General features: G+C 42.5%; 2 protein-coding genes across 3 annotated transcripts; one reads left to right on the top strand and one right to left on the bottom strand.

Moving 5' to 3' along the window:
* Positions 1 to 3,306: 3,306 nt before the first annotated feature.
* On the bottom strand, positions 3,307 to 5,661 carry lyrm1 (LYR motif containing 1). The gene is made up of 5 exons (XM_076760144.1): positions 5,591 to 5,661; positions 4,809 to 4,986; positions 4,672 to 4,732; positions 4,189 to 4,220; positions 3,307 to 3,888 (listed from the first exon to the last, which is right to left on the bottom strand). The coding sequence occupies exons 2-5, from the start codon at positions 4,965 to 4,967 to the stop codon at positions 3,775 to 3,777; spliced, it is 366 nt and encodes a 121-aa protein (XP_076616259.1). The 5' UTR covers positions 4,968 to 4,986; positions 5,591 to 5,661; the 3' UTR covers positions 3,307 to 3,774.
* A 385-nt stretch (positions 5,662 to 6,046) lies between these two features.
* dcun1d3 (defective in cullin neddylation 1 domain containing 3) lies at positions 6,047 to 13,194 on the top strand. Of its 2 annotated transcripts, XM_076760679.1 has the most exons (5): positions 6,047 to 6,434; positions 7,564 to 7,646; positions 8,636 to 8,686; positions 8,842 to 9,393; positions 11,159 to 13,194. In XM_076760679.1, exons 4-5 carry the CDS (start codon positions 8,951 to 8,953, stop codon positions 11,700 to 11,702), a joined length of 987 nt encoding a protein of 328 aa, XP_076616794.1. In that variant the 5' UTR covers positions 6,047 to 6,434; positions 7,564 to 7,646; positions 8,636 to 8,686; positions 8,842 to 8,950; the 3' UTR covers positions 11,703 to 13,194. The 2 variants fall into 2 exon arrangements, with proteins under 2 accessions (XP_076616794.1, XP_076616796.1); XM_076760681.1 differs by lacking the exons at positions 6,047 to 6,434; positions 7,564 to 7,646 and having other exon boundaries at positions 8,547 to 8,686; positions 11,159 to 13,188.
* Positions 13,195 to 13,218: the final 24 nt, after the last annotated feature.

Below are 13,218 nucleotides of genomic sequence, written 5' to 3'. Positions count from 1 at the left end.
TTAATGAATGGTCTCTCTCCGAAAAACATCACCATCTCAAACCTGCACTTAAAGCTGCTTTTTAGTTTTTAAACGATGCCAATTTTCATTCACTGGCTTTATGATCAAGATTAGAAAACAGCTCTTACTTTAAGAAACGTGTTCGTGCTCTACATGTTACAACAAGCTTAAAGATGCATATTTCAATTTATTTTTAGATTTATTTTTAGGAGAAAGTTTATTGATTGATTTAATAACTTTTTGGCCTGGGAAAGAAGAGAAAATGCCCCTGAGAGGAAACTTCTCACCAACATGAATAATGCCTGAAACAAACAAACAGTATGTCTACATAAAGTCTACCTGTAAGATCAAATGAATCTTTAATGATCCCCTTGGGGAAAAGAGCTCATTGCAGCAGTAAGGAACAAACTATATAAGAACACAACAAACGCTGAAGATTATACGGTTCAGGAAGCCTGATCGTAAATTTCATCTGAAAGTATTTTTAAAACATGTGATTCCGCCAAAAAGAAGCAGACAAATGCCGTGAGTTTAAATGAGGGGTCACTACATTATGGTGGTTACCACCATATGGGCAACACATGCAGATCTATAGGAGTAATACATGTATCTGCAGATCAACATACATAATGTGTTATACACCACCTGTGTAGTGCAATGTTCAACGTTTACCATGATGGGAGACACTCCACACTCTGCCGCTGTGTGTGAGTGAGTGCACTGTTTTTCATGTATTGCAGTTCACAAGTTGGCACATTTCACATCCAGCAGGCGTCCTCACCATGTTCAACAATAACTCTGCCATCTTTGCTGGGGTGAAATCATCCTTTCACCCCCTGAAGTAGGTGACAGTGAGTGGAAAGTAGCAGATTTCTGCTCGTGTCACTTCAACGCCCTGTGATTCGTAGAGTGTGGCACTTGAAAATAAATATGGCTATATTTCATGAAATATATTAATAAGACACTAGCAGCTCTGTGACACTTCAGGTAAATGCTAACATGCTAACATGCTCACAATGACAGCACTAACATTGTGAGGTTTAGAGCCTACATGGTGCATAGGAAGTGCTATATGACATCCAGTGGCTTGGGAAAACGTAAATGACCTTTCTCCATATTGTCTTCAACATACCAACCCAGAGCTCCTGTTTGTCTTTAAAGAAGAGATGTGCAAGGGAGCTTTGCTCATATTATATAGTTTACTGAGAGAAGTGAGATACGCACTGTAATCATTTTAGTCATCTAACAACCCAGCACCGAGCTGTTTAAATGAATGAAAGACCATGCCAGCAAGAATGACTGTGGAAAAAAGAACAGGCATTGTTCAATAGCAATGCTATATATGAACGCATAGTGAGTCACTACTGGCAATTAATGTTAAAACAGCCTGCTGCTGCTGCTCTCCCATCAGCGGTCAATTATAGTGAGGACAGTCATTTATCACTGAGGTAATGTAGTCTCCAGAAAGAGGACAGAGAGAGCAGCAACAAGCCCACACTTTAACCGAGTGTATTTACCGTGCGTCAAACAATTATTTAAGTCTGGAGCCGCAATGAGTGTGAGGTCTCAGATGGCTGTTTTCTGAGTTGCTTTGGTAACTCATTAGCTGCTTGTTTTGCCTCCTGATCGAGAGGCATCTTTTTTCATACGGAGCATAAGTCATATTTAATGGCACTTGAAAGGTTTTGACACAGGTATGTCAAATGCACAGCAAACCCCGCATTCCACACGGGCAAAGTTCAGCCATGGTTGTGAAGAGGCGAACTCGATGAACTACACAGGCCCTCAGTCGTTAGTGTGGTGTGACCCCTGGTGGCTAAAGGGTGTAAGGTTCTCTTAAATCTAAGCCCACTAGCTCACAGTACACCTGACCCATAAAGGGAGATTCCTGTTATTGCATCCTTTCCTGAAGTTAATTTTCTGCACCTCATTTCTGTATTTAATCTTCTTAAGATGTTTAGTCAATTGAGCTGTAAGTATGAATGAACATCAGATGTTGATATTCCTCAGAAACACACACAAACTAGAGAGTTCAGTTTTATTTATTTCTTTATAGGCCAAGAAGCGGGGAAGAAAGAGGGGATGAGATGCAGCAAAGGGCCCCAGATTGGAATGAAACCCACGCTGCTGTGGTAAGAACAAGTCATGATGTCAGTCCATCAATCAGGCAGTCTGTCAGGCAGAATCTACAGCTGATGTCCAGAATTAATCATGACAGTCTGTCTTCGTTCTGTGTTAAAGGTCTACTTTTTGAGGACAACCTAGTTTAGCTTGTTCTGATGTCGCTGCGGGCTCCCACTCTGTCTCCTCATTTGACCCCTTGTCATTCAGGAGATTACTTTACAGTCTCCCTTGAGTATTCCTTTACAAACCTTATTTTCAGTGTGCGTCACTCATTAGGTCCTGCAGCGCTGTGTAGGATCTGAACCCAGCAGTGCAAGGACATAGTACCCTTTATATAGGACATGTTAATTCCATGTTAAAACCAAAGCCATCTACCAGGACAGTGTCCACTTCTGAAGACACTGTGACCTGGACGCCTGAGGCTGTCCGGTGTGCGAGTCACCAGACTGACTCACCCAGTAAAACATGCATGTTTTGCTTCACTGTGTGTCCATTGTGCTCCATCATGTGGCCGCATGCAGGACAAAGCAGCGCTGGAGGACAAAGAAAATGACCTCAAAAAGCCCCAAAAGAGGGGAGCCTGTGCTTGTCAAGGTGACTCCACCCAGAGTGTGAGAGGAGAACAATCTGATAAAGTCTACATTATGAGCTCTGGAGGTGTTACGGCTCTGCGATATACAGCACTGTATCAACAAAACTGAACTGTAAATGTGTGCTCCTCTGAGATTATCACAAGTCGTGTTTGCTGATCCACATTTTTGATTTTCCACTCTCTCCTGGAAAGTGGAGCAGAACATAAAATATACTTTAGTCCCCACAGAATACTACAGCTAAAGAGGGCTTTTCAAGTACATTTGGGCTGTAGCCGACTTACCAAAATGAACCACATTATTCAAGTGGAGGCCTGTCATTCATGCTAGCTGGTTGAACCTAATTGTCTCATATCAAGCACGAGTCAGACTGAAAATGAATCTTCAACCCCATCTGCAGGTCACCGCCACTGTATGAATGACTGAATCAAAGGTTCATGAGAGAAAAGCTTCTGTCTGCTCTGAGTTCATGGTGGAACTCAAAGTAACGCACACACAAATTTTCTACCTGAAAAACCAGCGTACCTCTATGGAAAAGCTGCAGAATGGGGCCATTATTAAGGAGGGATTCCTAAAAAGATGCAAGCTGGAAAAGAGAGAACTTCACAGTTTTATTGCAAGAATACAAGACATTACATTTCAGACAACTTTATTTGTTCATTAGCAGGTGAATTACTGGCCAATATTGTTGAAATGAAGGTGTACTTTTATGTATATATGATTCTATTGAATGTAGATAGAATGTGTGAAGTATTTATTATAACACTTTTTACACAGAAAAATAAATAAAAAAAATACAAATTGATCATACTTTACAGGTCACTCCACACTGACAGGCTCCCTGAGCTGGACACAAGCTCACTCTCCACAAACAGTTAGAACTCATGTTTACACTTTACAAAACAAGTGATGATGAAAAATGGCTTTTTCCTGAATGACAGTGTTCTGGCATCGTTAAGGGGCTTGCAACAACTCAACCTACGAGATCAGTTTGTGGCTGCGCTCTGGTTTCCTGTCCTTGGTAACTTGAACTCTTGGCGAGGAGCGAGGATATCGAGCATCAGGTCTCGTCTTGTGACTGTAAGTAAATTGGCTTGGCCTGCTTCCTCAGGCGCTGCTGCGCTCGCAGCTTCCTGCCTTTCTGAGTTGCCAGTCCCAGTGGTGGTAGATAGGTCTGTGGGGATATATAAAATTTGTCAACAACACAGTAGCTCACAGAGATGGAAAAATGATCTAATCTGTCTACAACCCTGATTCCAAACAAGTTGGGATGCTGTGTAAAACTTGAGATGGACTGACGCAAAGCGGAAAAGTGTGCTGTGGTCCACATGTCAGATTGAGATCTTGTCTTTGTATTGTACTCAGTTATAGGATATAGGTTGAAAAGGATTTGCAAATCACTGCATTCTGTTTTTATTTATGTTTTACACACACTTTTTTGAAATCTAGGTGATGAAATAAGGTTATTACTTACAGCCCTTGGATATGGGTTCCTGTAATGTAGACCTGTGAAAGAAATGATAGTGAAAAACTACAAAAGCAATGGCTACAAACCATCACTCTTTTCAAGCCAGAAAGAGTGATTTCCTGCAGTCCTGCATGGTCCAGCACAGAGCATCTGATTCTCTCAGTACATGAATGAGTTCTACTTTCCTGATCTTAAGTGTGTCAGTTGTTTCAGCCAGTTTCTATTTCACTTAACTGGTGACAATATAAACTGTGCTCATGCTGATGGTTCTGGTTTTTGTCAAAATCATTCAAAACATTCTGTCACTGTTTACTCTTCTGCTTAGTCATGCTGAAACACTCAAGACGTTCAGCTGAACTTGCTCACTCACTGTGACAAATACTGCAGTAATATTGTATCCATCACACTGGCTGACAGTCCCATTAGTTACAGTGGTCCTCACCTGAGTCGGATGAGGCTTAGAAACATGTGGCGCCCTGGCACTCTTACCTATTTCTATCCTTGCCTCACATTCTTCTATACATCTCTTCACCGATTCTTGATCTGTGAGCTGAGAAGAAGAGATTAGTCAGAAAAACTGCTGGAAAGCTCTTTCATGTCTGTGAGCAGCGTGCGGTTGTTCAAACCTTCTGGTTCTGTCTGAACAGAGTCCGGGCCTCCTGAAGTATGTATTTCCTCTCAGTCTCTGTGTCGCTCGTAACCCCGCTCTGTGCCTGCCAGGTGCGGGCGATGCGAAACACCCTCATGTACAGTGACAACACTGTCCTGCGAGTGGAGGCTGTCATCGGGGCTTCAAAACTGCAGCTACAAGACATTTGAGCACGTCATCTTGGGCTTTGGGAAACACTGATGGACATTTTTCAACATTTTCTGACATTTTGTAGACCAAACATCAATCGATCAACAGAGAAAATAAATCTACAACAATCAATAAGGCAATTAATGAAAATACAAGTCCAGTTGACAAGCAGTGAACTTGGACCTGCTTTGACGAGTTTGTCGTCTCGCCCTGAACGTCCCCATCATCCAACACTAGATGTCACTAAAACCAACACAGGGCTGTTTTCCAAACACAACCTTCAATAACTGTTACATGACTGACTGTAAGGTATAAATCCTATTCCTGATATGTGTTGGGGTAAAAGGACATCTGATGCTCTTAATGCTTGCTTTGACTCATTCTTGCTTCCCGAACAGAAAACATGAGGCAATACTTGATCACTTGTCAACATGAAGCTAACCATCATTGATCGAGCATTCTCCTGATCACAGCACTAATAAAGCGTCTGCTGTTAAAGAGCGGACATGACATTACTGTCGAGATAAGCGTAACTCACATTAACGACTTGCAGTACAGTTGTCGCTCATTATGTAGTAAATTTCAGTAAAATTACAAAACTTGACCTACCGACTGTGTGTGAAGAGGCTAGCCTGGAAGGAACTTACTCGGGCAGCAGACACGTCTGTCGCACGCTGATGACGTTTACCTCAAACTGGTTTCTAAACGGGCAGGTTGCAATAAATAAATAAATAAACGAGTACTTTTCATCGTGTGTGAAATTGGAGATGTTTTGCCTTTTTAAAGTACTGGCAATATTTCTAAAACTATTTATGAACCCAGCTTAAGCAAATTCAGATGAGTTATACAAGGTTTTCATAGATTTTCCAGCGCTCAATATTATTCTCTCAAGGTCTCTGTAAAATGTCATAAAAAACACAGAATTTAATTTATCTTATAGAAACTTATCCATCGATGTGTTATGTAGTATATACAAGCACATTACTTTGGTAAAATTACAACACATCGTATCGTTGCGATCGCTGAGATGAAGATCAGCTGTTGGTTGCTTGTAGGCAGAGAGGAAGTGATGCAGGAAAATGCCCACAATGTAGCTACTCTCAATGACTAAAAGGGGGAAGCACAAAGAAATTGGCTGCTTTAGTCCGAGATGGTCTTTTAACTCACTCCAAAGAGCGAACACAATTGGAATTGGACTAAAAAGCACACACTGGTTGCTACATTTCGACTTCTTATTTTTTCAATAGGCGGAGTATCATTCGATATTGATGTGGAAGTTTTTGTCAGCTGCCAGCTAACTAGTTAGCTAGCAATCTGAGTTAACGCGACGAGTTTGCCTCAGTTCGCTTCTGGTCTTGTACGCTACCTTAACCAACTTACCAACTACTTGATTTGTACTGGCATTCCTGAAGTGATGCACATCCAATTCCACACAATAGAATTTTCCAAAAAGGTAAGTTTCTTGACGCGGATAATTGTGGTTTTTCTCGGTGTCTTAATCGAAAGCCCTAGCTTAGCCGATAGCTAACTTTTAGTTAACCGAGCTGATGCTAGCTAGCTATGGCGACGTCGTCAGGGCCAGGCAGTTTTGATGTAAATGGCCCGGTGGCGGTGATGTCTTGTGAATCGATAACAGCTTCATAACAAGTACCATCTGAATTAATGAATGGGTAAAATTGTCATGTGTAAATGGTTATCCAAAGCCTGTTTACATGGCATTTTTGAGTGGTCTGTATTTGCTGTTAAGCTTACTTGATCCTGTTTGCGCTCACGACTTCCCAATTAACATAACTTGTTTAAAATGTCGTTAATGGCAGCTAACGTTAGTTAAGGTCAGCTATGTAACGAAACTGAGGCTGTGCTTTGATAACAGTGATGCAGCTGTAACACATTTGTCTTCGAGCTCAACTTTGTTATCTGGCAGTTTAAGGACTGAGGATCTTAGTTAAATTAATAGCTGAATACTGACGTGTTGGCTAACCTAGCATGCTATATCGTTGAGGATGCTAACTAAAAAGTCCCATTAATGAGAAGTCCTTCAGATGTCCATCAGATGATCGTAAGGTGAAGTTGGCCTGAATGGGCCAGTGAGACATTTGCCTCAACATGCCCAGTGTAATGATCAGCACCGTCGATTAGCTCCGATGCTGAATGTACATGTTCTTTAGTCATGTTAGACCAAGAATCGTGGTTTGAAAAGATTAATGATCACAGCACGAAGCAAAAGTTGCGTTCAGGAGTTAACATGAAGTTGGGCTTTTTACCACAGAGCTCATGAGGTGTAATCCGAACAAAGCGTGACTGTGCTCCGTGAGAGGTCTGTCACTGGACACCGAAAGTTGGACATTTTCAACCCCGGAACCAGAGATGCAAAAGCCCTGTCCACTTTGTCCAATGTATTTTCAGTACAAAATGTTCTTTGTAGTTATAACTCAGCAGTTAAATCATCCAGCAATAAGGCCAACCGTTTTATTCTGCTCAAATGACATATTCATAGCTTGTTGACAAAAATAGTCCTGCAGATTTGGGTATGAAGAGCTATCAATTTCTGCTTATGATGACAAGATAATGTGTCTTTTCAGCATTGCGGATGTCAAGGTCACAATGATGGAGCAGAATAGAAGCACATTTTGATCTGTGGCCAATGTCTTCTGAGGGACTCTCTGTAAGTAATTCTCAGAAAAGCTTCTTGTGAAGTCAAAAAACACTTGATCAATTTTATGTAATGAATTTTCCGTATAATGTGTTTAGATGTGCAGCAGAAAGATGAATTGTATTAACAGTTACAAATGAAATCAGACTACTTTGAAATTAATTGGGTAGGTAGAAGAGATATGTCCATAAAAGTAGTTAATGTCATTACTTGCCTTTTGCATGTTTTGCAGATTATTTTTTTCTACTCAAATGTTTCCTTCTCTGCCACAGCCTTAGTCACCACAGTGGTGTTGATTATTGGGAAGATTTGGAAAAGATGTCAGTCCCTCCAGCGATGTTACTTTTAAGCGTGACGGTATTCCCTTATTTTTGTCATGCGTCTATGTGCACTTTAAAAAAAAAGGGGGGGGCACAAATAATCAAGTAATCGTGTTTCTTTTCTTAACAGCAGAGAGGAAAGCGCTTTACATTGAATTTTTGATGCTAAAGGTTGGTCATAGTCACATTAAAGTCCATGTGAACATGATTGCTACAAAGTGTCCCAGAAAACAATATAGCAGCTATAACAGCTCCACAGTCTCGGTCCATGTTTGTACCTTGTTGATCGTTTCTGTGATAGCATTTTTTTCCATCTCCTACCATTACTGCAGGGATGTCGTAAGGCAGCAGCACTGTATTTACTGCCTGTTGTAGAACCTCGGTCATATGTCTGACACTGTGTTTTCAATCCTGATCCCAAGCAATGATGAACACACAGTTGTACACAGGCTGTTTATGTGGATACAGTTCATAGGATTTTCATGAAATATAATGGAACACAATAAAGCTAAAAAGGGGGCGTACAGTATTAAAGTTATGTCGTGGTTCTGTGTCGCACAGAGACAGTTCTTCCTCAGGAGGTTTGTGCTGTCACCAGTTAAGTTTTTCTTTAATTTCTATGTTAATGTGCTTTGCATGTATACATACAACGTGTTGTTTTCTCTGGTCCTCACTTTTTAGGTTTTTTAAGTTTGGCAGAACAAGACCTGGATCGTGGCACATTTGGCACAGGTAGCTTAACTTCCTGACCTTCAGAGTTCAAAAATCCCAATAGTTTGATTTGAGATAGCCACAGAAATGTGGATCTTTCAATAGTGAGCAACTCTGACTCAGTTTAGAGCTGCACTCTCTGGCAATTTACATTTTTAAATTGTTCTTCACCTCAGGCCTGAGGGTATGTTGAGACGTCTCGCCAGGCCAGAGCAGAGGCGTCTAGGTGGTTCGGACGGGGATTGAGGGTGAGGAGGACAGACAGACGGGACCAGGGAGGAAGACATGGGCCAGTGTGTCACCAAGTGTAAGAATCCAACATCCTCACTCGGCAGTAAGAGTGGAGACAAGGAGAGCGGCTCCAAGTCCCACCACAAGAAAGGAGGCGGTGCTGGTGGTGGGGGCCACAAAGAAGAGCCCAGCGCCCCATGTAGCAAAGCCACCAGCGAGCTGTCGAATGGCACCAAGGCTTTGGAGGTTACAGTGGAGACACCGGTCATCCCTGCAGTGATGGGGGAACCACGGAAGGACGAGTGTCTGGATGGAGACGGGCTGTCAATGCTGCGCATTGATGAGCTGTTCTGCTGCTACAAGGATGAACACGAAGACGCCATCTTGGAGGAAGGCATGGAGAGGTTTTGCAATGACCTGTGTGTGGACCCAGCAGAGTTTCGTGTGCTTGTTCTTGCATGGAAGTTTCAAGCAGCTACCATGTGCAAGTTTACAAGGTGAGGTGGAGTTCTACGGGATGGGACGGGTTGTTGTCACTGGTATTTGTTCATCAGGATAAAACAGCATAACTAAAGCACAGTCATCCACTATTGCAAGATATCTGAGATGACTAATAAACATAGTTTCATTAGTGCCTGCCAAAACACTCATGGAGCACAGACTGTTTTAAGCCACACATATAAAACATGTCGCTTTATTTTGGTGGTGTATTGTCCATTTCTCGGTGTGTCATGGTGGTATAGTGTTAAAAGATACAACCGTTTAACTGTAACTTCCTTGGTTGGATTTGTTTGTTGCATCTCCTACACGTCTCCCAAACCTGCTTCATGAAATTGGTCCTTTCTCCTACAGTGACATGCTATCAGCTCCGCGAGCAAATCTGTGGCATCGGGGCGAATAAAGGCATTTTGATTGTTGATTACATACTGCCCGATCCATGTCACACCCTTTGTTTATTGTGACACCATCCACTCCATCGTGCACACCAGCTGCAAAACCTGCACTGGATAAGTCATGCTATGTCTCATTTCAGTGACATTTTACAGGCTTACCACGCCTCTAAAGTGTTGCTTTTGGCTGAGAACAACAGTTGGACTTGAGTATCTTGTTCATACTGGGGATTAAAAGAGGCAGTCCAAATCTTCCCGCACAAAGTTGCACACCGACACTAAATAACAATGAGTACAGAAGTGAAGGTATTAGCCAGAACCACATTTCTCCAGTAGACTGGCTTTGCTTGTCTGATGGAGGAAATGTCAGGGAAACCCCCTGCTTGTTATAAGGACGGACTACTGGCACGTCTCCACATGACCAGCGCTATGTCCAGCTGCAAGTCGGTGATAATGTCACCTCTATTCCTGAGCAGGCGTTTGCTCCAGGCTGCCGGTGCCGATGAACAATGAAACAATGAAACATCAGGACATCCCTAGAAACTTCTGAGTCAATGTGAAAAGTTTTTAGAAATGCAGAAAAAAAAAAAAACTTAAAAATTGGCCAGTAATCATTACATTTTAAGAGAAAGTATACTAAAGCTGGCGTGCACGTAGGCACTTGAAATAACAGACAAATGACAGCTAATAACTATCCTGATAACTTCACCCCTGGACCGAGAAACAGCTTCCCCTCTCTGTACTTTTTGACCTTCTAGCCTTGCGTCTTTCACAGTGCAGTGGCCCATCCATCCCGCCTGACACGCTCAGCGTTCAGCAGCTCAATGAAACACACACACACACAAATGCACACATACACAGTTGCCCACTGTCAGGTAGGAGGCACACAGGAAATGGATCCTGCTGTGCACTCCCACTCTGCAGTTAGTGAGATGAATAGGGTTGCCCGCTGGCTGGGTCACTTGTCACGGCTCTCCCTCTCTGATTTTTAGCTCAGCACTTTTCTATCCAGAGGCTTTGGACAACACCACTCTCTGGTTACCAACATGGTTCATTGTCAACTGATGCTTACTGAAGCTGTTTATATTACATTTGTCTGTGAAAGCCTATTATGCCGTATGTCTGCCTGTGTTGAGGCCCATGACGCTGAAGTGAAATCTTCTTTGCCAGTGTTACATTATAGAAATGAGCAGCTTTCAGCACAATTTTTAAATGTTCCTTAAGCTGCAAGGGGCTGGGCCTCCTTCTTATCTCTGGGCCTGTTAATTTAGCTTTGTTGAGTAGTATGCTCTTTGCCTCTGGGCCTCATCATCCTTAGTGAAATGGCCCAGTATTGTTCTGATGTCTGGTTCTGTTTACTTTTTATCATCAGGAAGGAGTTTGTTGAGGGCTGCAAGGCCATCCAGGCCGACAGCCTTGAGGGTATCTGCTCACGTTTCCCCTGCATGCTCTTGGACGCCCAGGGCGAGGAGAACTTCAAGGACTTGTACCGCTTCACCTTCCAGTTCGGCCTGGACGCTGAGGAGGGCCAACGGTCACTGCAGCGCGAAATCGCCATCGCCCTATGGCGCTTGGTTTTCACCCAGGACACACCTTCAATCCTGGAGCACTGGCTGGACTTCCTGGGGGAGAACCCCTCAGGTATTCGGGGCATCTCAAGGGACACATGGAACATGTTCCTCAACTTCACCCAGGCTATCGGGCCTGACCTGAGCAACTACAGCGAGGACGAGGCCTGGCCCAGCCTCTTCGACACCTTCGTGGAGTGGGAGTTGGAGCGCAGGAAAAAAGAGGAGGAACAAGCACTGATGGCAAAAGAGGAAGAGGGGAGGTGTACTGAGACAGAGTGTTCTCCCACCACAGATAGACTTGAAACAGAGGGAAGCCGCGGCTCACAGACGTGGGGGGGCCACTGACCAGGAAACGAGAAATATTTGTAAGGAAGGGAAGGATATGACCTGCGTGTGAACTGTACATCTGTGAATCATTGGATGAATATTAGTATTACAATGACAGCTGTTCATTTCGCTCTCCTTTTCTGTTGGGGTGGGATTCCTGCTTTGCAACCTTATTTTTTGGTTTCTGAAAGGGCTCTAAGAACTGTTATGTTTTAAGCACTTCTATTTAAGTTATTGTTTTACTTTACTCTCCTTCCATGAGTGTTTTTTAGTAATTGGACACGTGGTCCATTTTAACCTACACCTACCTACCATAACCCAGCAGATATAGCTCAGTAAAGGCTTGGTTTTAAAAGCAGGCAACAGAAAGCCATAACATTTCCCCACAATGATCATATAGATAATCCATTTTGGCCTGGTAACATTGCTGATATGTTTTGTACAAGGAAATAGTTAATAATGAAAAAAAGGGAAATTTGGGCAATCCTGTGGACAAATAATTTCTTACTACCAAAACATGAGATTTACCACGAGGGTCATCTTTATTGGACTAATCTAGTTAGATTGTATGCTTTTATCTTGCAGTGCTGTGAGGATGAATCGGTTGCACTTCTATTGCCTTCACAGCTGTTAACCTGCAACTGCGTGGCTAACAGTAGTGGATTACAAATCTGTCACAGGGGCATTTTATTTTAAAAAAAATGATGCAAAGTTGTATTTTCCATTTAAAATCCAGGTTGGTTTCCATGCTAACAGTTCCACCCTCTCTTCTGCGTTGAGTGTTTTTTGAGTGCTAATAGTGCAGGGAGTTAAGCAACTGGCTGTGCTCCCTTTTGACCTCTAGCATGTACCATTTTGATGTCCACCTGTTTTCAAGAAGCAGTTAAGTGTATACAACACAATGATGCTGGCTTTTCTCAGATTCCTCATTAATCTCCTTTTAGGAAGTCTGTAACATAACAAATCGGCTAAAGCTAGGTCTTGGTCATTTCTCGACAGAAGATGCCTAAACCTGCATTACATTCAGGACCATTACACTGGGCGCCACACTAAAGCTTATATTGTTTACCTGCAGGAGTTTAAGAGTCTTCACATCCTTGAACTGCTATATAAAACAAGTGTGTGCGCACTTCACAAATAACGTTGACTGCTGCTGGTGATGGTTGTAATGGATTGCACAAAACTCAATGGCATGCTTAGTTGCTATGCTTGCAACGCTTTGCAGCAAGATTGATGTCAACCACCACATTTCCATTTTAAACCTTTTCCAAACTATAGATTGAGCTTAAGTATTGCCTGGTGTTTTGGGATGAGTGAATTAGTGTTAACTAGACACTCTGGCTAATCAAGAGTCTGTCATATGGGTCCAGTGTGGTAAGAGGATGGCCATAACCTGTTTGGTTTACATCTGCAATGGTTTTATTTCAGACCCCCTTTGTCCTTTTTTATATAAAATGTATTGATTTATAATAAATAAAAACAGTGTTGAACTTTTGACTGTTGGCCATGGAAATCAGTGTGTGATTACTTACAA

Source organism: Chaetodon auriga, chromosome 20 (genome assembly GCF_051107435.1).
Source record: "Chaetodon auriga isolate fChaAug3 chromosome 20, fChaAug3.hap1, whole genome shotgun sequence".
In the NCBI taxonomy this organism is placed as follows: domain Eukaryota; kingdom Metazoa; phylum Chordata; class Actinopteri; order Chaetodontiformes; family Chaetodontidae; genus Chaetodon; species Chaetodon auriga.
Note: the sequence above shows the minus strand (reverse complement) of the source record. Positions and strands in the feature narration are given on the sequence as shown.